General features: G+C 37.5%; 1 protein-coding gene across 1 annotated transcript in view; it reads left to right on the forward strand.

Annotated features, from left to right (window-relative positions):
• Window positions 1-24,477, forward strand: part of ttn.2 (titin, tandem duplicate 2) — a 206,363-nt gene that overhangs the window by 57,232 nt on the left and 124,654 nt on the right. The window contains 29 exon segments of the mRNA XM_055148379.1: window positions 144-422; window positions 503-781; window positions 881-1,159; window positions 1,404-1,691; window positions 2,347-2,625; window positions 4,015-4,296; window positions 5,358-5,636; window positions 6,584-6,871; window positions 9,497-9,784; window positions 11,255-11,545; window positions 12,852-13,139; window positions 13,946-14,056; window positions 14,990-15,275; window positions 16,266-16,449; window positions 16,572-16,655; window positions 17,790-18,057; window positions 19,366-19,626; window positions 21,147-21,356; window positions 21,461-21,538; window positions 21,627-21,653; window positions 21,769-21,825; window positions 21,975-22,019; window positions 22,133-22,189; window positions 22,649-22,705; window positions 22,901-22,972; window positions 23,231-23,287; window positions 23,369-23,443; window positions 23,622-23,684; window positions 24,251-24,472. Of these exon segments, the coding sequence (XP_055004354.1) occupies window positions 144-422; window positions 503-781; window positions 881-1,159; window positions 1,404-1,691; window positions 2,347-2,625; window positions 4,015-4,296; window positions 5,358-5,636; window positions 6,584-6,871; window positions 9,497-9,784; window positions 11,255-11,545; window positions 12,852-13,139; window positions 13,946-14,056; window positions 14,990-15,275; window positions 16,266-16,449; window positions 16,572-16,655; window positions 17,790-18,057; window positions 19,366-19,626; window positions 21,147-21,356; window positions 21,461-21,538; window positions 21,627-21,653; window positions 21,769-21,825; window positions 21,975-22,019; window positions 22,133-22,189; window positions 22,649-22,705; window positions 22,901-22,972; window positions 23,231-23,287; window positions 23,369-23,443; window positions 23,622-23,684; window positions 24,251-24,472 (5,334 nt within the window).

Consider the following 24,477-nt stretch of genomic DNA (forward strand, 5'->3'; position numbering starts at 1 on the left):
TATTAAATGACTATACAGCCAACATTACAGCCAAAATTAAAATCAACTTTCTGATTTGACTTGTTATGGGTGTCAGCATGAAGATGTAGCTCTTAGGTTTTGCCCTACTACAATGTGCCGTAACATTGTTGCTCTTTCTGTAGAGCCCCCACACTTTGTGAAAGTGCCCCAACCCATTGAGGGTCTGAAGGGTAAAGATGTGAGTCTGTACTGCGAGCTCAGTGGTACAGCTCCGTTCCAGATTACCTGGTTCAAAGACAAGAAGCCTTTGATGGAGAGCAGGAAATACAAGATGCTGAGCGAGGGCAGCTCTGCAACTTTGCATGTGATCGGAATTGAGTCGTCAGACGCTGGCGAATACGAGTGCAAAGCATCAAATAGTGTAGGAAGTGACACCTGCCAGACATCAGTTAAGCTGAGAGGTCAGTACAAATTGGTATACATCAGCTCAAAAGGTTAAATTACTTGCCACCTTGCTGATTTTGCCTTCTGCTCTCTTCAGAGCCTCCATCTTTTGTGAAGAAACTGTCAAACATGACAGTGATACTGGGAAAGGAGGTGAGCCTAGCGGCCACTGTTAAAGGCTCTGAGCCCATTACTGTGTCCTGGCTTAAGGACAAGGATGTTCTCAGAGACAGTGACAACCAGAAACTCACCTTTGAGAACAACCAAGTCGCTCTTACAGTCTTTAAGGCCGATGCATCCATGGCCGGCAAATACACCTGTCAACTCAGAAATGATGCTGGGAGTGTGGAGTGTTTCGCTAACTTGACTGTCCTAGGTTTGTAACCAAATAATTCTCTCTCTCTCTCTTGCAGTTCTTCTTCCCTTCTTTTGCAGGTCTAATTCAAACATGCTCTGCTCCTTGTGTTGTTCACAGAACCAGCTAAGATAGTGGATAAGCCTGATGCACTGAGTGTGACGGCTGGCGATATAGCCGCCCTAGAGGTCAAAGTGTGTGGAACCCCTGAACTCAAACCTAAATGGTTTAAGGATGGTGTTGAGTTGGCCTCTGGCAGAAAATACAAAATCTCATTTTCGCGGATGATTTCCTGCCTGAATGTGCTCTCTGCAGAGAAAGTGGATTCTGGAGAATATACTTTTGAGGTTATGAATGAGGTTGGGAAGGACCTCAGTAAAATTAATCTCACAGTTTTAGGTTTGGTCCCTTCTATTTTCCCAGTTTCTTGAGTAGGGCTGGGTATTATTTGAAATTTTGACTTTTCAAGACAAAATTTCAAAAAAACAAAAACAAACAAACAAAAAAAAAACATTTACTAACATCTTAAAAGGATGTTTGTTGAGTGACTAATTGGGTGATGATACCCAGCTCTATGGCCAGTAGAGTAGTACCTCACATCTGCCCCAGTGATATGCTAATGTGCGGTCTCCCTCCCACACAGATAAGCTCATTCCTCCCACCTTTACGAGGAAGTTGAAGGATTGTAACATGGTGCTGGGAAAAGCCGGAGAAATGGAATGTAAAGTATCGGGCTCTTCGCCGTTCACTATTACCTGGTATCACGATGGGGAGGAGATTCAGAGTGGGCCAAACTATGAGATTTCATTTACTGACAACAACTGCACCCTGAAAGTGCCCACTCTTAAGCTGTCCGACTCTGGGACCTATAAATGCAAAGCTGTCAACAAGGCTGGCTCCTGTGAGACTTCTGCCACACTGGCGGTGAAAGGTATGTCCGGCGAACAGAGGACCTATAGCACTGTCAGTCACCATTGTGCACATGAAATACGGATGTTCATTTTAACCTTTACACGCACATTTGTTTGAAGTTTATTCTGTCACTTAAACATTTACAGTCAATCTACTTCACTACAGACATACTAAAAGCTTTATATTTCAGATCTTGCAGTTTGTTTTGTACACTTTGTCACAGATTCAGATGCTGAAAATCTTTGACATTTGATCGAAAGGCACAAACATGTAAAATAATTACGAGTTTTTAAAAATATCCATGTAACCAGGGCCTAAGCTATAAAGTCGGAGTGTTCCCTCTTGAAGGACTATTTTTAATATCTTACGCAATTTACACATTTACGGCACTTGCTCGGCCATTTCACCCTGACATTCCAAACATCTACAGCTGAAACTTTTATCGCTCACCTGTCTTTTTTCCTCCATTGCTCAAAAGTGTAAATGTACAGTTTTATTGGAGGATTTGTCTCTGAAATCTAATGTAACTCATTTAAGTTGGAGATAGTGTTTCTGAGCTCAGATTCGTGCTCATAACCACCTCCCGATATAGAAGTGAAATCTTACTTGCCCCTCCCTTATTCTTGAGGCCTTGAAATCTGATACGTGTGCATGTTTAATCTTTTTATATTTAGAGCCTCCTTCCTTCGTGGTGCCGCCCCAGCCAGTGGAAGCCATGCCCGGCTCCACTGTCACTTTCTCAGCCATGGTGAAGGGCAGCTCTCCCCTCAAACTGAAATGGTTTAGAGGAACAAAGGAGATTGTTTCCGGGCACACATGCAACTCTTACCTGAAGGACAGCCAGGCCCTTTTGGAACTCTACAATGTGGACAAATCGCACGCTGGAGAATACACCTGCCAGATCAGCAATGAGGCAGGGTCCGAGAGCTGCCCAGTCAACCTCGTGGTCAAAGGTCAGTCATGCAATACTCGGACTTAAATGGAATTAAAAGTGACTTAAGATATTAAAAGCAATGCTGTGGAATATTTTAATTGCATTTTTCTGCTAATGGGATTAATTGAAGATATTTATTAGCTACTTGATACGGAAGAACACTATGTACAGTTGTTGTGCACAGTTGTTTTTGTAAGCACTTTTATCATGTCAGTTGTTCAAATGTTTTCACAGACTTATATTTTTACTTTTACTTTAACTAAATACATGCAACTTTATTTTTCAACTGCTATTTAAGAAACTTTTTGACCCAATTGTTTATGGGAAACTTTTTAGTTTAGTTTTCAATTTTATTTATAATGATCAAAAGTAAAGTTGGTTTATTGAGATTTCCTTTTTATTCTGAAAGGTTATTGATGAAATAATTTCATTTTAAAGTTTAAAGCACTGCTGTTCATGGTTGTGTACATAAAACTGGATATTGCTGCTGAGTAAGCGAATATATTTCAAGGGCTGAGCGAATGACGGAAGGGACATTCCAGTCACTCAACAGGGGTTAAAAAAAAAAGTTCCACTTCAAACTGACATGTTTGTGTGGAAACCTTAACTTTTCACAAACACAAATCGAAAAACAATATTTGTAAATTGTACACAAAAACACTGTTCTGATAAAGAAAGTATGTGTTTAATTTATTAATAGATGGAATTAAGCTGTTCTCTTATTGGGTTTGTGGATTAAAGCTACAGTATGTCACTTTTAAGTCAAAAATATGTAAAAATACAAGTATGTTGTTTTTTTTGTCAATAATATTGTGTTTATTGAACTGAAAAACTTAGTAAAACACGCATATTTACTCTGAACAGGCTTGCATCTCCACAAACCTGGCTCTTATTTGGTTCGTTGGAGGGCCTCCTCTTGTTTGTTTTTATGGAATAGTTGATCCTTTGTCTATAAAATTCTACAATTTGGCATAAAACTGATCGAATTTCCATGGAGAATGTGTCAAAGTTTGGTTTTAACTTTCCACCTCCACAAAGTTACATACTGTACCTTTAATAATTCTAAACTTATTATTTTGTAATATTCTGACAGTTCATTTGATAAAACTCTTTATGAGCTTTATGTATATTATAGTTAGTTATTCTTATTTTCTTGTCACTTTTAATTTTAATGTTAATTCAATGATTTCATTAATTAGTTAAAGTGAATTGTTAGTGGCATATACTGTGGAATATTTTTCACTACTGGCTTTGGTAGGGATGTTGTTTCCACCATCTGTTAACATCCTCAAGGTTTTTAAATATATTATAAATAGCTAAAACTAGACCACAGCTATTCACATATAAAACACATATCTGTAGTCTTGTATTACTAGTGAAGTAACAACATCCTTCTCACGTCCATTAGAACCTGCAGCCTTCGTGAAGAGGCTGAAGGATGTGTCTGTGGAGAAGGGCAAGCCTCTGTCCCTGGAGTGCACCTACAGCGGGTCCCCAAAGATCACGGTGAGCTGGTACAAGGATGGCCAGCAGATCTTTGCCTCCTACAAGTACAACATCACCACCACAGAGAGCTCCTGCATCCTGGAGTGTCTCAGCACGGATGACAAAGAGGCCGCGGGAAAATACACCTGCGAAGTGTCTAACGACGCAGGGAAGGACACGTGTAACGCCAGTGTGTCCATCCTCGGTGAGTTTAGTTTACAGTTATGTTGTACTTTTTGTGTGGATAAGTAATTGAGATTGTGCTGTCCAGCGCTTGTGTTACAATACTTGAGTAGACCAGCAGATGTCACTGTTCACACATATAATTGAAAAAAACGCTGTACTTCAAATCCATACATTTCATTAAATTGCATTTTATAATTTCAGGTTGTGCTATTTTATCCAATGTTAATAGTTTTAGCACAGTTTTTGCACAGTGGACACTATAATTATCCTATAGTTATCCTTTATAGTTCTTAATATTATTTAATATAGTATATACTTTGTATCCCAGCAAGTAAAATAAAATAAATAAATACATTTAATATTCTTCTGTAAGCAAGATAAAAAGCAAAACAAAATAACGTTATATGCAGTACCTCTTGGCACCAGCAGAGGTCAATAAAAACACTCTCATTGGCTGCAACAAATATTGTAGTTCAGGGACGTCAAACTCAAATTCACAGAGGCCAAAATTAAAAACTGAGATGTCGTGGGCCATACTAAATATTTAATGGAAAATTTCAACAACATTTGCATGTTTTTTCTTCTTTCGAGATATATAATGTTAAACCTTTTCTTATTAATATAAAAGTGTAGTTATTTTTTGCTTAAACAGTGAATCCAGAGCAAGCATAATATAAAATAATAACACAATTTTAAATAAAGTCTCTATAGTCTATCTGTAGCCGGCGGGCAGCTCTAATACATATTTGATATGATCCCAGGGGCCAAATATAATTATATCGTGGGCCAAATTTGACCCCCGGGTCTGAGTTTGACATGTCTGTTCTAGTTCATTTTTAAAAAAAATCACATAACTATAGCCTTATAGAGAGTGTATTTATTTAAAGGTGCAGTATATTTGTTTATTAATTTAATTAGCATTATTATTTTTGATTTCCTTTACTTGAGCAGCACACTTAATTTCATTGCGAGTTTTTTTTTTTTTTTTTTTCTGTAATTGCTATAAAAATATTTCTTTGATTCTGTTCTATTCATAAATATAAGTACATGCAAAATTCATGCTTGCTGTTGTCTCTGCAGAGCCTCCGTACTTTGTGGAGAGCCTGGAGCCCATGGAGGTGACCAGTGGCGACGCAGTGTGCCTGAAGTGCCAGGTGGCAGGGACACCAGAGATCTCCGTGTCCTGGTTCAAAGCTGACGGTAAAGTGCGCTCCAGCCCCACCTGCAAACTGGAGTTCTCCAAAGGTGTGGCCTGCCTCAAGCTCAGCAAGGCTACGAAGGCTGACATCGGAGAGTACACCTGCAAAGCTGAGAACAAGATCGGCACCGCTTCCACTAGCTGCAAGCTCAACGTACTAGGTGGGTCTTTGAGCATGGAGTGATTTTCAAGGCTTTTCTTGAAACTGCCAATCTTAAAAACTCTAAAATTGCTACTTTGATTTGAGTAAATGTTGACTGGATATTTTTATTCATTTATTGTATGTATATGTTTTTATGAAATTACATACACAAAAAAGCAAAACAAAAATGTAGCTGCCTTAAAAATCATCTAGGCAAGGTCTGGCATATTTTTCTTGGCATATTTGTCAGTAACAGTTCAGGTAGTTTTATTTATTTATTTATTTATTTGTCAGTGGAACTTGTTTGTCTTGTTTTCCCTTTTTCAAGATTTTTTTTTAAAAATATTTTATTATTATATTATTTATATATTTTATTATTCAAGATTTTTTATTAATTTAAAATAAAAATATTTACATTTACTTTTTAATTTTAAGACTACCAGTTCAAGTTAAAAATTATTTAATTAGTAAATGAGTATATATTTGTATATATTGACTTATCTGTTACTGGAACTTGTTTGTCTTTTTTCCCTTTTCGAGATTTTTTATTATTTTTTTATTAATATATTATTTATATATTTTATTATTCAAGATTTTTTTTATTAATTTAAATGAAAATACTTACATTTACTTTTTTTATTTTAAGACTACTAGTTTAAGTTAAAGTTTATTTCATTAGTAAACAAGTATATATTATGTATATATTGACTTATCTGTTAGTGGAACTTGTCTTGTTTTCCCTTTTTCAAGATGTATTTTTAAAATGAAAATACTTACATTTACTGTTTTATTTTAACACTAGTTTAACTTAAAGTTTATTTCTTTAGTAAACCTTCCTCAGGTCTTGTCAATATTTACTCAAAAATATTCAAATCAAGCAGTTTTAAGTTATTTCAGATTGACATTATTTGCAGTGTATTTTTCTTACTATTTCTTCTGTAAATCCATGCGCAAATCCTTCTGCAGAGGCAAAAACTCCCCCATCATTCCCCAAAAAGATCACCAGCCTGCAGGAGACAGTGGGTCAGCCTGTCAGGTTTGAGTGCCGTGTGGCCGGCTCCTCTCCCATTGAGGTGTCCTGGATGAAGGACGGGGCTCCTCTAAGGCAGGAAGCAGGCCTGTCTATGTCATATGACGATAACACGGCTGCTCTTCAGATCGACCGTGGGGAGATGAGACACTGTGGAGAGTACACGTGTGTGGCCACCAACAGTGTGGGCACAGCCTCCTGCAGAGCCAAACTCACTCTGCAAGGTCGGTGCAAATATCTGAGCAGAATAGGGAATCTTCTTTATATACAGTTGTCTGGAGCTTTTACAGAATTTCCATTGTATAAGGATTCAACACGGTGTTTCCCAAATTTTTTCTGGTGACCTGTATTTTAAAAGTCACAAACCTTCGCGACCCAAGTCAATCGACATTATTTGTAAATCACAAAATAAAGGTAGATTTAACCATTATTATTATTGATGGTGCATCTCTGAACAATTAGTTTCACTCAAGTTTTAAACAATGAAAAACAGTAACTGAACCAGTAATAAAAGGTTCCATAAGTCCCTATTTGGACATTAAATGTAGCTAATTGCTTTTTCTTTTCAACATTCAATTGACCAGCAATACTGGAACAAAATAGTCAATAAAATAATCACAAAAATATTAGAAATGATTAAGGATTTAACAATAACCGAAATATCCTGATATCGTATCATCAAAGTTCTCACAATAATATCATGGACCATCACAATATATAGTCTTTTTGTTTAAATTAAGAGTTATGGTGCAGCAATAGACAGGGAACTACATAGACCATGATCCTTTGCTCCATTTCAGTGTAGACTACATGAAGAAATAACAGTTCTATGCACTTTTAAGAGATTTAGATTAAGGCATTTTAAGAGGAAAAGGAAGCATATTAACAGTTTTGTTAGCCCCCACAAAATATCGCAATAAATATTGTACCATGAGGTTCATACTGTGACGACATCGTATCATGAGACTCGTTACACACAAAAAATTATACAAAACATGTCTTAACATTTCAGCATGTGTCAGAACTGTATATTGCAGACGTACATGCAGACTGTGACAAGCCGACCTAAAAAAAAAAATCTCAGTCTTTGGAAAACGATGACAAATGATAACATTGCTTTCAGATTGCATTTGATCAGTGATATCGGGAGATGGTGTTTGATGTTAATTAAATAAATAATTGTAAAGAAATGACACCAGATCCAGGTGAAAAGACTCTTGATTAAAAGTTTACAGATCAGAACGCGCCGCTTGACATGCTAAGTTTCACTTAAGATGACACACATATATACTTTTATGCTAATGAGAGTACAAATGGCCGTGCTTATATGAATGTAGGAGTTCTAAGTACAGCAGACATCATTTAAGATCATGACAGTGGAGCGAGTAATGGGGTTCCTCGTCAGACACCGGCGTCACTGGAGAGTGGAGAGCTCAGTTACGTCTGCTGAATTTAAACACAAATATAGGTCCACCCAGAGCGCTGACTGTGACTTTTAGCACACATATATAGAGAGCAAAAACTACAAGCACTATTCGTACACAGTAAGTAATTCAAAGTGCTTTACAGAATCATCAGAATCACAATATACAAAACATGCAATTTTAAATGTAATGTATTTTTCTGACTATAAGTCTCATCACCCAAAAAATGTGTAATGAAGAAGAAAAAAACATATATAAGTCACACCGGTCTATAAATCGCACTTTTGGAGGAAATTTATGTTATAAAACCAGAAACTGACATTTCATCTTGAAAGGCAAGTTATAGTATTAATAACAATAGAATAAAGAACAACAGGTTGAATGGGCGTCAATATGTTAACATAACATATGAACAGTTCTTCAGATAAACTATAACATAAACAACAGAACAGAACAAGTTTACCAAACTCTCCATCTCACTCCAAATCACTAAATTCATTTAATTCTTCATCCTCTGTGTCACTTCTGAGCAACTCTGCGCAACTTCGGTTGTCACGGGAGTCATCCAGTGACTTCCAGGAGAGTTGCACGGCACACCCGCCCGGTTGCCGTAAGGCTGTGTTCTCCGTTCACGCTTTCTGCCAGTCCCTTACAAGTTTCTCGCTCACTCCAAACTTTCTTTCTGCTGCTCGATTACCTGTTTTCTGCTGCATATTTCACTACTTGCAGCAGGACAGTGGCTTTTTCTGAGACATGCGCAGAAAACTGATACACAAGCCTAGAGCGCCCTCTCGCAGCCGTCAGTCTGAAAATTTTAATATATAAGTCTCACCGGAGTATAAGTCGCAGGAAACACCCAAACCATGAAAAAAAAAGAGTGACTTATAGTCCGAAAAATATGGTAGTTGGGCAAAATATCTTGGCCTTTATGTAGTATGTACAGTAATATTTCAGTACTCTAGTGATGCATTTTACAACATTTAGGCCAGAGTTAGAGTCAGTCAGTCTGTTAAAATAATAATAATAATTAAAAGAAATCTTGGGATTAAAATGGCCGTCCCACATTGCATTCTCACATATCACCACTAGATGCTGTCTATGTTACTTCTGTCTGTGTGTCAGTTTTGGCCTGAGAGAAGTGAACCTGAACAAAGGCCAGTGGAGGGGAGAGAGGGAAACAAAGAGAGAGGTTTCACATTTGCATCTGCTGGTAAAAAAAATCCAAGAAAGTTGCAGGTGGTAGCTTCAAAATGCACCAGAATACGGGAAAATATGACTATTGAAATACAATGGAAATTCTATGAAACTCCAGCTGTGTATCATCTTGACTTAGTACTTATTTTCTTTTTTTGTGTGTGTTTCTTATTATATCTGCATGTTCTGTCCCTTTGCCTTTTGTCTCCACCTCTTTTGTAACCTCCGCAGAACCACGCTACCCCCCAGTGTTTGACAGGAAGTTGTCGCCCAAAGAGGTGACCGTGGGTGACAGTATTGAGCTGGAGTGTCACTTGACCGGCTCCACCCCCATTAAAGTCACATGGTCCAAGGATCATAAAGATATCCGCACTGGGGGCAACTATAAGATCAGTTTTGCAGATAACATAGCCACTCTGACCATAGCCAAGGGTGACAAAGGCGACACTGGCCGCTACTTCTGTCATGCCTCTAATGACATGGGGAAGGACTCTTGTTCGGCTGAAATCACAGTCAAAGGTATTTTTGTACTGTTATGGGCTGAACAATTCGTAAAAAATCAAAAAAATAAACATTTAAATTGCAGTTTAAACACAATTCTGGACTCAAAATTAGAATTTTCTTTGCAATTTGAATTTTATTATCGTTACTGTACACTTCACACTTCACATTGATTAGTTAAATCCACCTGTCAGTCAAAGCATAACGTAGGCAGACCATTAGGACTTGGTGTTCTAAAAACTACAAGTAGGGTTGGGTAGTATCCAAATTTTGATACCATTAAAACTTGTCAGCATTTTACCGGGGTATACGGTATTACCTTGACTAATTAAGAATTGTTCTGTAGCTTGCGCCTATACCATTCAGAAACCGAATAGCAAGCATTATATTTGACTAAAAATGTGTCAACAAAACATGTAGTACACCATTAACAACTTTTATTCACATTTTAGCCTAACAATTAGCCTAAATTAAAACACAGCTCAACAGTTTTTACAGATTTATAATAATAAAAACACTAATAATAAAAGAACAATAAATAACAAATGTAGTAACAAAAATATATGCCATGGCGTAGGCTCGAGGCTGCAGACTATCCTGAGACCACAACGGGTTCGGTCAGGTGATTTATTTACCCGTCATACATATTTTGCATACAGCCTCGTCAACATTTGCCGGCTCTACCCTCTCATTCAGCCTGAAGCCAAAAACGCTGTCAAATTGCAGAAGTACTAGTATTTTTTTGGGACCATCTCACTTGCCATCATGTCTTGGTCTCCCTTATGAGCTTTATGTGACAACGGTACAAAACTAATCGAACGTCATCTCCCCACACAGTTAAAGAGACATTATAGACACTATTAGTTTTAAATCGTGATAGTGCATTAAACTGAAAATACAACCACACATTCATTTGTGCTGAGCAAACAAATTTAGGTGTATATATAATTTAGGTATATTTAGGTATTTAGGTATATTATAATATTAAATTAGGTCCTTATGCTCTGCAGATTGTTTTAATGACGGTAATGAAACTGATACTGTTGCTACTTTTTGATACCTCGGGATACTTTAATACCGTATTACTGCCCAACCCTAGCAATTACAATTGAAATCACAATTTAAACTAAATTATTGGCACAACATTTACATTTTCTTTTCAGTTTAAAATTTGTCACTGTTATTGTCCACTTCACACTTTACTTAGGAGGGAAGAGTGTCAGTCAAAGCGTAATATAGGCTGACCATTTGGAGTTGGTGTTATAAAACCTCCAAGTCTTGTAGTTTACACCTCAATAGGCATTTTTTTTTTTTTGAAGACATCTGATATTTTTGAATTTCAGCAGTTACAAATACTAAATCTACAACCAAAATTTAGGTTCAGCCCTTGTCTGTTTGTCTTGTCCCAGCCCCACTCTTGAATCCTCTTTCGGGGTGCCTCTTTAAGTGTTCTGTTTTCCTCTGTTTCTCCTTTCCTCTTAAACTCAGAACGCAAAAACCCTCCAATGTTCACCAAGAAGCCCTCAGAGAACATTGAAGACACTGAGGGTAAACTGGTGAAGATCGAGGGGCGTCTGACTGGCTCTCAGCCCATGTCCGTGAGCTGGTACAAGGGCAGCACAGAGATCTTCAGCTCGGACAAATATGACATCAGCTTTAAGAGTAACGTCGCTGTGCTGTGCATCAAGAGCAGCCAGCGCAGTGACAGTGGCATCTACTCCTGCCACGCAGCCAACGAGGCGGGCGAGACCTCCTGTGATGTCACTGTGGGCATTGCTGGTGGGTGTTGGAAACATCTCACTCAACATGGAAATATAGTAGTGGAATACAGCTCTCTAACACTAGGCCTAAAAGACAGTCAGGTGTAACTTTATGGAAGTTTGAAGTAAATTTATTTAGCATGTTGTTTTTTATAGAAATGTAAATATTCTTAAAAATGTGACATTGGTTCCTTTTTCATTTAAACTCAAAATAACAAAACAAATGAAAGAAAATTAATACACATATTTATAATAAATTTTTGTATTGCCCAAAATCACATCGACAGGCACCTCACGGGGCTTAACAAAATTTTACCTAACAGAATGTTAGAATATCAGACAGTGACAGGACATGCAGAGATTTCGGTCAAATTAAAAAATGAAATATAAATAAATAGTATTTACTGTATTTTTCGGACTGTAAGTCGCTCCAGAGTATAAGTCGCGCCAGCCAAAAAATGTGTAATGAAGAAGAAAAAAAACATATATAAGTTGCACTGGACTATAAGTTGCACATTTTGGGGGAAATTTATTTGATAAAATTACCGATCAGGAATTGACATTTCATCTTGAAAGGCAAGTTATAGTAGTAACAACAGAACAGAACAACAGGCAGAATAGGCGTCTGGTATATTAACGTCACATATGAACAGTTCTTCAGATTACTATAGCATAAAGAACAGAACAAGATTACCAAACTCTCCATCTCACTCCAAATCACTAAATCCAGGGGAAACGGAGCACCTCTTCCTCTTCTGCCTAGCTGTCGTCAGATTCAGCATCATTACTCAATTATTGTGACCTTTCTGAGTCCCGACAGGATGGTTTCAGTGTCACTGAAGTTCAGGATTTGTTGATCCATCCAGTGACTTCCAGGAAAGTTGCATGGTGCATCCTCTTGGTTACCGTGAAACTGTATTCTCCATCCCTGCTTTCTGCCAGGCCCTTACAAGTTTCCCGCTCACTCCAAACTTTCTTTCTGCTGCTCGATTACCGTTTTCAGCTGAATATGTCACAGTGTTGTTTCTGCAGGAGACATGTGTATTAAAGGGCGAAGTGACAGTGGTACAGGAGTAATAAGAGCAGCAGATACTGACACACCTAGAGCGCCCTCTCATGAAAACACCCAAACCATGAAAAAAGTGCAATTTATAGTCTGAAAAATACAGTACCTGAAATAGATACTCTGGAATACTAATTAGTACATGTGAAAATGTTTAAAAAGTAACACATTTTGATAAGGCTGCTTAGTATTGTATTATATAATGGCTTCAAAAATCAGTTGTGGGTCGTACTGACAATGAACCTGCCCATTCGCCCTGCAGAGGCCAGGAAGCCTCCAGCCTTTGACATCCCGCTCAAACCGGTGTCTGTGGAGGAGGGAGACAGGCTCTCGCTGCGCTGCCACGTGCGCGGATCTGCTCCCCTCAAAATCCAGTGGATGAAAGATCGTAAAGACCTGGTGTCCGCCGGTAGCACCAAGATCACGTTCTCTGAGGGCACAGCCTGTCTGGACATAAGCCCCGCCTCCAGGCACGATGCTGGAGACTATCTGTGCAAAGCCACCAACGAAGCGGGCAGCGACTTTACCAAAACCAAAGTCACAGTCAAAGGTAAAACGCTGTGAGTGGTTGCCGTGGCGACGAGTTGAATAGCAATCCTGCGCTGGTCTTGTAAAGGGAATTTTTATTATTTTCAATTCGGATTTTTGAGCTCTTAACTTGGTTTAATATCATTTTGTTTAATTTTTGCATGGTTGAATCATTTTGCTCTTTGGGCGACATGAGCTCAGTTGGTTGTTTGTCCACTGATCCGAAAGTTGTCGGTTCGAATCCCACTCTTGACATAAACGTCACTGGTTGAGGGGTCAGATCCACCGACCCACAGGTTGGCGGTGCGATTCCAGCTTGCACAGATGAATGTGTATGAATGTGTGTGTGAATGGGTGAGTGCTTCGAAGGTGGACAGCACTATATAAAAAAGAAACGTGTGTGAAATGTGAGGAATCATCATCTGTAACATCTTCTGGTGGATCCTTTGTGATTTCACTGTTTTTCTTTTATTATTTTACATACATTTTCTTTTATATTTACATACATAGATAATATTAATACAGAACATATCACAACAATAATCAGACCAATAAAACAGAAAAGTAAAAATAAAAAATATGAAGCCACCAATCTCTCTAAAATGATAATCCATGATCATTTAAGTCCATTGCATTAGTTTCCATATGTACTGTATTATTTTACTACCAGATGTAAGTGCCCAAAACCTGTATTAAAACCTGGAAAATGCATAATATAGGATCTTCAATTTTTAAATTCACAGCTATGTGCCGCTTCTCCTGATCTGAATGAATAAATTGAATATTTTGTCATTTGCTCATGTTTTTTTTTTTTTTGTTGCCTTGCAGAGAAAGCAGGAGCTGCCCCTGCTCCAGCCGAAGCCCCCGCTGCTCCTCAACCCAAGAAACTGGACAACCTGTACTTTGTGGAGGAACCAAAGCCAGTCACTGTCGTAGAGAGTAAGATGAACTCAGAATATGAATGTAGATTTGAGAAGTTGTGACTAGTTCATTTTGGTTTCCTTTGTACACTTGACTCATGATTTTTTTAATCAAATGGAACTTATTACATTAAAATCTCAACTCTAAACACACAAAATAGTAAAAAAAAAAAAAGTTTGAGCAATTGCGATCCAGTTAATTAGTATTTATTCAGCACTTATTAATGTCTAATTCCCCATAACTGTATTTTGCCATTTGTTAGACATTTACAAACACTTTCCTATTAATTACTTTTCCTATTAATTACACTCCTTATTACTGTTATAATAGTGTGATACTAGACCATTTTTGTCCATGAATTGTTTTGTACAACTACCTATTCATACATGAACTATTAATATGCATGTCACAATACATGAATTAAGTGTGAAGAAGAGACCACTTCAAAATAGCTCATTAGAATGTCTTAGTATCATAAAAATAAGCAGTAATAAGGAGTGTATTAATGGGAATGTGTTTGTAAATGTCTAACTAATAGCAGAATAAACTTATGGGGAATTAGACATTAATAAGGGCTTAATAAATACTAATTAATGACAAAATAACCATCTACAACTATGCTAATTACCAGGTAGTTAAGTGTACCCTAAAATAAAGTGTTACCAAAACGAGTCTAAAAATGATAAATTGTTGAAATGAACAGTATTTTTCTAATTATGATGAGATGTTTTTCGAGCTACATTTTGTGCTAAATTAAAAAGAAAATTCCCTTACTTTTTCTGATATTTTTTTCTCAACAAAGACAATTTACACAGTTAAACAAGTCAAATAAATAAGTTGTAAAAATGTGGCTTGAATAGCTTTTTATGGAGGTCAATACTCTTTTTCTGCAGTGTTAAATTATATATATAGGCTATCAGTACTAATCTATTGCGTTCCTTGTTTTTCCAGAGGGCACTGCCACCTTTATTGCCAAAGTGGGCGGAGACCCCATCCCCAGCGTTAAATGGATGAAGGGCAAGTGGAGGCAGGTGACCCACGGCGGCCGCATCTCCATCGAGCAGAAGGGGGAGGTGTCCAAGCTGGAGATCCGCGAGGTGACCAAGTCCGACTCAGGCCAGTACCGCTGCGTGGCCTCCAACAAGCACGGCGAGATCGAGGCCAGCGCCGACATGCACGTGGAGGGCAGGAAGGAGAGCGCTGAGCTGGAGGGCGACCTCAGAGCCAAACTCAAGAAGTGAGGAACAAGTTACTTCGTTTTGAAAAATAGAAATTAATGTTAAAAGAAACAAAAATACACTACCGGTCTAAAGTTTTAGAACACCCAAATTTTTCCAGTTATTTATTGCAATTCAAGTCGTGCAAGTCCAATGAAGAGCTTGAAATGGTACAAAGGTAAAAACTGAACAGACAGAGGTAAAAAAAAAGATAAAAGATACAAAACACAAGTTGAAGCTCTGCCAAAAAACCTCAGGAAAAAAACAAAACAAGATAGTAAAGCTTGAAAACATGGAGTGCCAGCACAATCTCCAGATTTAAACCCCATGGAGCTGGTTTGGGATGAACTGGACAGAAGAGTGAAAGTGAAGCAACCTACAAGTGCCACACATTTATGGCAACATCTGCAACAGACTTGGGAAGAGCTTTCTGAGCAATATTTGATTTGTATTGTAAAAAGAATGAGCCACGAGTGTGTTCAGCTGTTATATCTGCCAAAGGTGGACACTTTCATGAATCAAAAGTTTAGTTTTGGTCAACAGTAAACAGTAAGAAACTCGAAAAAGTGTGGTGTTCTAAAACTTTTGACCGGTAGTGTATGTTTAGTTTAAAGGGCAGTTTTCTAATCTATGTTATAATGTTGTTTCCTCATCATAAAATTGAAGCTGCAAATAAGCAACAACCATTTTCTTTGTCTGCTCTGGTATAAAACTTCATTCTGTATATCTAATATTTCAGCCAAGAAAACAATACTCAAAAACAATCCTGACTCCATCAATTTTTTTAGATGTTTTTTTTTTTTTTTTTTTTTTTTTTTGAGAGAGAGAATTTTATGGGCATAGTTCTGTATAAAAACATAAAATTAACAAATGATTTCTCTTCCTGTTAGTAATCTATAAGAACAGTTTCAAATTCCTATATGTTTATGTATTTTCCTATGCATCTGCTCTGCTTGGAGTTCACCTACATTTGTTTCAGTTCCATTAAATACGATTTCTGTTGTTCGCAGGACGCCATCCAAACAGAAGAGTCCACAGGAGGAGAAGGACATTGACATTGTTGAGCTCCTGAGAAACGTGGATCCCAAAGAGTATGAGAAATACGCCAGAATGTACGGCATCACAGACTACAGAGGGCTGCTCCAGGCCATTGAGCAGCTCAAGAAGGAGAAGGGAGACGAAAGTGGAAGACCGGTGAGAAAATCTGAATTAAATAATACATACCAATTAGTTTAAAAATAAATATTTAATGTGAAAAAATCAGTGTGCCTTGAATTTGAGTAAAACACTAATAATTATGATGTTTTTTACTTTAGGAATTGGAACGTGGAGATAGAGAGTCGGACGAGGACATGGCGAGACTGGTTGCCGATCTGCAAAAGAGGATGGAAAGAACTGAGGTGTGAAATCATTCGTTTTACTTTATGGTGCTTTAAAAGTGAACAAGATATCATTGCCTTGATGGTCTGTAAAATTAGACTATCAAGTATATTCAGTAATAACAATATGTCTGTAAAAAGCTGAAAAAATTTACAGTAACAACAATATAATCTCATTTACATACCGTATTTTTTGGATTATAAAACGCACCGGATTATAAGGCGTAATATCAGTAATGTTGAATACTCTTGGCTGTTTTCATACATAAGTCGCACCTGATTATAAGGCGCATTAAGCGAAACAAACGGACGACACTTGAGACTGATCCTTAGCCCAAGTGTCCACGATCCATTGGCAGATCGTGCCATAATTCACCCGCCGTTGCCTCCCTGTCTTGGTGAATGAGTATTATGAATGTGAATGTGGGTGGATAATTTGCATAAACTATAAACGCTAAAATAAACAGCTCTTTCTTTTTGCACTGATGCGGTTCAGCTTCTGTCGGACTAAAAGACACGACTCAGTGGAATATGTGTGTTCTTTCTGTAACAAGGCGACAGCGGCAGTGTGCACTGAACTATATTTACTTCTATTTACCCCACAAGGCTCCTGAATACAGCAGCCGTAATGCTCCCACAATCCATGAAGCGGTGCAGCTTCGTAGTTTACCAAAGTCTTACTAAAACATTTTGACAGATTTTTGAGCGCCGTGTACCACATAAAATTGGTTCGATGTCAGTAAGCACAACCAGAATTAATACATAAGGTGCACCGGATTATAAGGTCAATTTTTGAGAAAATTAAAGGATTTAAGTGCGCCTTATAGTCTGAAAAATACGGTATTTATTTTTAGCATATCTCAGTCAAATAAAATAATATCTGATTATTGTAACTGTAAAAAAAATCATGGCAATACTGTATATTTATTTTTGTCAATTAAATGTTTTCAAATAAAAGGTAATTTTGGATCTTGAATTTTGGTAGTTACATCTTGGGTCTCAGAAAAGTTTGAAAATCATTTATAATAACCAATACAAGACAAGCAAAATCACAATAATTCCCAGCCCTAGTGTTTCAATGTTTAAAAATGTATGTAAATTATAATATAAATTGAATATATGGATACTCATCAGTCATTTGTGTCTCATCTCCAGCCCGTGACAGTGATGAGGGACATCTCGGACCAGTTTGCATTCACTAACAAAGAGGCCGTGTTTGAATGCGAGATCAAGATCAACTACCCCGAGATCACCCTGTCCTGGTACAAGGGCACGCAGAAGCTGGACACCAATGACAAGTACGACATCAGCATCCAAGGCGACCGCCACCTGCTCAAGATCAAGAGGTGCCAGACGACAGACCAGGGCAACTACCGCGTGGTGTGTGGGCCACACATCTCCAGCGCCAAGCTCACCGTTTCCGGTCAGTATAGATATAAATGCAAGAAAAAGAAAAAAAGAGAAACCAATGTACCCTTTGTAAATTAAAAAACCAACAATCCAATCTAGTCCACTTTATTTTTTTAGCACATTTTTATAAACATGACAGTTTCCAAAGTGCTGCACAGACAAATGAATACAATAAAAGACGGTAAATCATAAATATTAACAATAAATAAAAAGAGTTAAAATGCATAAAGCTAAAAAATATTTTTAAAAATGAATAAAATAAAATAAATAAATAACTTACGGTCATATGATTTTTGATAAAGCCAAATAAATTTAATAAAACATATATACATGAAATTTCTCACAAGCAATATAATCAAAACACCAAAGATTTTGCATTGTGAAAAATGTTATCATAGGGTGCAGTAGTGAGCCAAGATGGACATCTTGACAAAAAATGTATTCAAATGAGTCTAAAAGATGAATCAACATTTCTAGCACACATTTCACTGCAATCAAAATAAAATAAAAACATAACCTAATATGAATTGTAATTGAAAAAGATAAGACATCCACAATGTCTATCAATCAGTATCACTTTATTTGTCCCAGAGGAGCACTTTAAGCACAGAGCAGTAAAATGCAATAATAATCAACAGGTAGGACCATCATATGCAGTGTTAGTTTGTTTGAGGAGAGTAACAATCCTTAAGACAAATGTGCCTCTCCTGTGTCCTGCAGCCCGGGCATAACAACCATCCATATGATAATTTTATCTTCCTATATGCTTTTTTCATTTTTCATGTTTATTTGTTATACTGTATGTTTAACTCATTACAGTCTACATAGATTACAATCTGATATCATAAAATAAAACATATTCCGTATGTAGAAAAATCAAATCAAACACTAAGTAAGTCACTGAGCAGGTGTAGGCAGAAGCTAAAGCTTATTTTGCCGACCCTTATCTCCAACTACAGCACTTTAATGGACATTCATCTCAAAATATATATGACATTGATACAACATTTTAGTACATCATAATAAAAAAAATCATCTGTTATTCTAATTATAACTAAAATCTCTTTACTGTCATTATTCTTTCAAGTATTTTTCCATTGCAAATCTTTTTAAAGTTATTATCATTGCAGCAATTATTCCATAATTTAACTCCTTTGCTTGATAAACAGTGTAACCCTTTGACTATATTTACTTATAACTTTCTCTCTAAGTGAACATTACCTGCATAGAAAGAGCTTCATAATTTTCCAGTATTATTTTTAATCATAATAATTTTTGTCTTCATCTAAAAAAACCTTTCTTCTTCCCATTTCTCTTACAGAGGCGGAAGTGGAGAAGCACCTGCAGGACACCTCGGGTAAGAAAGGCCAGTCGTGCTCTCTGTCTTGTCAGTTGTCCATCCCGAACGTTCAGGCGCAGTGGTATAAGAATGGCCAGCAGTTAGAGCTCAAGGGCAGGTACAGGTCTGAGGTGGAGCACAAGGTTCAGAAGCTCCACATCTCCGACCTCAGGCCCGAAGACCAGGGCCGCTACTCCTGCCGCTACCAGCACCTCGAGTCCTCCGCCGAGCTCTGGGTGGAAGGTTGGTACCCGGAAACACCGCCGGAAAAACAAAACAAAAATCGCTCCTGGATGCCACTTTCACTAACCTCTTCCGACTTCTCAAACTATTACAACTAATGCTCAAGATTTGGATTTCACTCTTTTTTGACCATTTTGGGGAGTTCTATGCCTCTGTCTTAACCGTGTTGTTGGATGAAGTCTTTCAACAAACTCATCATCTCATCTGTCGCCTTCTTACATCAATCCATTGCATTTCTACATTCTCAGCAATAACGGCCTTTGTGGGTTTCCATTTCTAACACGGCCCAGTCTCTGAAAACAATTCTGAATTATTACTTAGAAACACAAGGTTGTTCGATATGATTAAAAAGTCAAACTTAAGTGTTGAATATTGGAGACAATATCTTCACATAATATTTTAAAATACAATTATCCAGTGCGTTAAATTTTAGATATACAAAAACATACATTGATCATTTACTTTCAGGTTTCTTTAATCAAAAGTTGAATCCATGACCAAAACAAGATCATGACTGAAACTAGAAATTTTATGTCACGGCACTTTGTAGGTTCTTTAAAATGGGACTAAACAGAGACATAAATCTCCTCCACAACCACATTTCAAATAGAGCCCCTAAACCTGGTAGTACCTGGACTGAAAAAGAGAACGAGAGAGGTGGAGGGGCAGAATCTGGACATATGAGGAACAGTGTGATTGGTCTAACAGGTATCCACACTTCAAACTCCGCCCCTCCAGCCAGGTAATCTAAACACCTGGCTGTTATTAGGGCAGTCTGTAGTTGTTGCAGTGGCTTTCGAAAGCAGCGCACACACAGTTTTATACATTCTTGAGCAGAAAGCTGCAAATGTACCTAGTTTGCACTAAAATTTCTCAAAAAAAAAAAGGAGACAAGATTATTTGTAAAGCACAATTTGTACACGAAGTAATTCAAAGTGCTTTACAGAATAAGAAATACATTAAAATCACAATTAAAACTAATCTAAACATAAAACAATCACCATAAAGTCATCAAAAAAAGCCTGGATTTAAACAGAGTCAGAGTAGAGGCCTGTCTGACATCTTCAGGAAGACTGTTTCAGGTTTTAGCTACTGTTTATACACCATAAACACAGTTAAATAATGTAAAAAAAATAAATAAATAAAGTGGATTTAGTGTTTAGTTCCACTTTAAGGAAAAATATTGTAGATTTCTTAGCATCTCTTATGGCAATATACTTTAATGAGAATATGTTAGCTGATGATGCCTTGACAGTAACTTCTTAACATGTTGTGCTGTCCTAATAGTGCACATGTATATGAATGGCATCTAATAATTTCTGATAAAAATTTAGTTTCAACGATCACTTTCATCTGTTGTAAGCTGAGAGCCAATATATATTCCACTATTGTCCACTGACTTGGAGACTGGGCTGTCCTAACCATTTTGACGTGCCATTCACCATTGCACTCCCGTTGTGTCCTCCACCTCCCGCTGTGCCCCCCCAGTACGAGCACTCACACCTGTGTATCTGTTTTAGCTGAACAAATTCATTTCACCAAACGCATCCACAACGTCGAGGTGAATGAGCGCCAGTCGGCCACTTTCGAGTGTGAGGTCTCCTTTGACAACGCAATTGTTTCGTGGTACAAAGACACATGGGAGCTGAAAGAAAGCCAGAAATACAACTTCCGGAGCGAGGGCCGAAGACATTTCATGGTCATCCGAAACGTGACCCTGGAAGACGAAGGTGTGTAGAGCGCGAAAGGCCCCTGAAAAAGCCCAGCAGATTTTTTTGATTTTTTTGTTGGAATCGTTTCTAAATCCAGTGTCTTCATTACTAATTCCATGTAGGCGTATACTCAGTGATTGTGAGATTGGAACCCAGAGGAGAGGCTAAGAGCACAGCTGAACTTTATTTGTCTGGCAAAGGTACAGTTCCTAGTCAGACGCTTGATGCTTGATCATTTTCGTCTATTTTGGGTTTTGTAACGCCATCTTCATTCTTTCCCCTTTACAGAGATTGAATTAGCAATGGTTCCTCTCGGTAAGTTCTTTTTCTTGGCCCGGTTTTTAACTCTTATCTTAAAACGCCAATCTTACATACTGTATTTATTTCAACCCCGATGTTGGGAAAATTAAATGTATTTCATATTCTGTAGATGTCCCAGACACTTCTATTCAGAGGCCTGAAGTGCCTTCTTCTGTTGCAATCGAAGGTAAGAATGAGCAGTGTGTAACAACAAAGAAACTAAAACTACTAAATATTTTACCGACTTCAACGACTAAAACCAAACAACACTAATTTTCAAGTGCAGTGAGCATATGATAAACCAGTTATGAACAAAGGTTTGTATTGTCTTTTAAGAATCTACTGAGTTCTATCAATATGAAGAGGAGAGAGAACAAAGAGGTACTTACAAAGAGGTTTTAAAAATAACGACTTTAATTTTAATCCTTAAAGACATTTACTAATACAAAATCTTAATAACCTACGTGTAATAATTTGAACAAAATTTTCTTTAGTGCAAGAAACAGCAGAGTATTCTTATCACTACGAGGAGGAGGAGGTTGAGCAAAGAGGTAAACTTTACCAATGCAATATTAAAAACCTCACTTCCTACTAGAATTTCATTATCATCATTTTCATAATCATTTTCATAAAACCAAACCTTATCGAATCAGATCATCACTAACATCTTCCATCTTCATTTTCATCTTAACCTTTCGGGTCATGTGTGTTCACTGGACATCACAATCTCTTGGTTTCATCATCTTGGATCTACTAACCTCATCATCATTTTTATCATTGTTTTTTGTTATTGTTTAACCTTCTTCATTGACGTTCACTGTTTACAATTTCTTGTTTGCCCTCGTATTTTATGGATTTGAATAAGTTACATAAAACATTTGTAGCATTTTCTTAGAAATTTCCGAAGATGTAAATGAGATGGCAAGCTTGGAATGGTGATTTGATTGGTACACATTGTTTTTCCTCACTTGTCTTGTGTTTTGTCACTTTTGTGTTTGTCACATCTTCAGTCGCTGTTGAAAGCTGGGAAGCGGAGACAGTAAAACAACAAGTTATTGAAGCTCAAGGTATATGAGCATTAGAATATATTTAGTAAATAGATTTTTCAGACTTGTTCTTGTTGTTTGTCTGTTTGTATTCTTATTATCATCAACATTATTTCACCCTCTTGATAACTTTTCAGGTGCATTCTACGTCACATTTTCCACTTTTCACATTTACAATATGTTAAAGAACCATCTCTTTGTCTGTTTCTCCTTCAGCTTCCAGAGTTGCCATTGAGGAGAGAATTGCAACTACCAAAGTGGAAACCAGAGAGGCAATCCCAGTTAAAGGTACACGCAGAGCTCAGTGTTGCAGCTTCTATGCCGCTTATTGCTCTGTCTTTAAAGCCATCTTACTCATTCATTCTCTCGTACTAAAATCAGCCGCTTACATGCTTTGTAACCTCTCTTGGTAATGCCGTCTGGTTGCACTTCGAGCTACCTTTTGCTATCTTGATCTTTTGCTGAGCCGGTGTGCTTTTGCAAACGCTTTCTTGAATAATTCTTTAAAAATGTCTTGTATATTAACATAATAAGTGTCTTTTAAAGATGTGAAAGTGGAGGAAAAGCCCAAGGCAGCTGTCAAGGAGCCCTCACCTCCTAAAGGTACCAGCATAATTCCCTTAGTTTACATCTAAAAATGTCAAAGTGCTTTCGTGTTGCTAAATTCATTCATTGTACATTTAGTCACACCCAAAAAGCCAGTGGAAGAAAAAATGGAAGTAGTTTCAGTTCCAGAGAAAAAAGCTCCCGCTGTTAAAGGTAGAAAGCATCCCATGTTTTATAAGAGTAAACATAACACAAACTTGTATTGTCTTATCATCTTTTGTGTTTAATCATCTTGATGGTCAAACACAATCATCTTAACATATATTCATAGTTTGCTGTGCATTTCTTTGTTGTCCTTTATTCTAATGCATGTCAATGTATCTTACAAAAGAACCAGAAGAAGTGAAGAAACCTGCTCCTCCCCCGAAAGAGAAGCCTAAAGAGCCAGTCAAAGGTATATCACTCTGTTTCTCCGGCCTTGACGCTCCTGCCACAGCACACAGTTAATCCCAGCTTCTTGGCGCCTAACCTCTTTTGTCTGTCCCTTTGGCATTTCAATTTCTTTTACTATAATGGCAGTTTTCCAATTATAACAAGGCTCCATTAATTTTTACAGCTTACCATAATTAATGGCTTCTAGAATAGTTTTGTCAAAGCTGACTTTAATTACTTCGCCTGTGCAAAATGGTCTGCTAATGCTTATTCATCTACTACGACAGCACCATATGTTTTCAAATACACATAACAGTCTCTATGGCTTTCATCCAGGCTGCTTCTTTTATACTTAGTAGAACAAAATCTCAAATGCTTTTACTAGTATGCACCTAGAGATAACTTTAAAAGTAGTTCAGCTGCCATAAAGCAACATGCGGCAAAACCTTTTTTTTGTTTGAACTGTTGAATCACTAAACTAACATTCTTTCCTGTGTCTTGAGATAACTCTTACAATTGCTTCTTAATCCCTCTTACCTGCTCTTATGCCAGCGCTAACCCCATGTAATTTCTATTGGTTACTTGAAGATGAGGCCAAAAAGGTGGCCCCTCCAGCTAAACCTGAGCCAGAACCCAAGCCCAAAGCCAAGCCTGAACCTGAAATTAAAGCTAAACCTGAGCCCAAACCTGAGCCCAAACCTGCACCTGTGGCCAAACCAGTGGCCAAACCAGCAGTGGAACCTAAAGTGGAACCAGAGCCAGAGCCAGAACCTAAACCTGTGACGAAACCAGTGACTCCACCAACCAAAGGTACC

This window comes from Boleophthalmus pectinirostris, unplaced genomic scaffold, assembly GCF_026225935.1.
Source record: "Boleophthalmus pectinirostris isolate CB_2022bp ecotype Guang Dong unplaced genomic scaffold, ASM2622593v1 HiC_scaffold_1, whole genome shotgun sequence".
Lineage (NCBI taxonomy): Eukaryota > Metazoa > Chordata > Actinopteri > Gobiiformes > Gobiidae > Boleophthalmus > Boleophthalmus pectinirostris.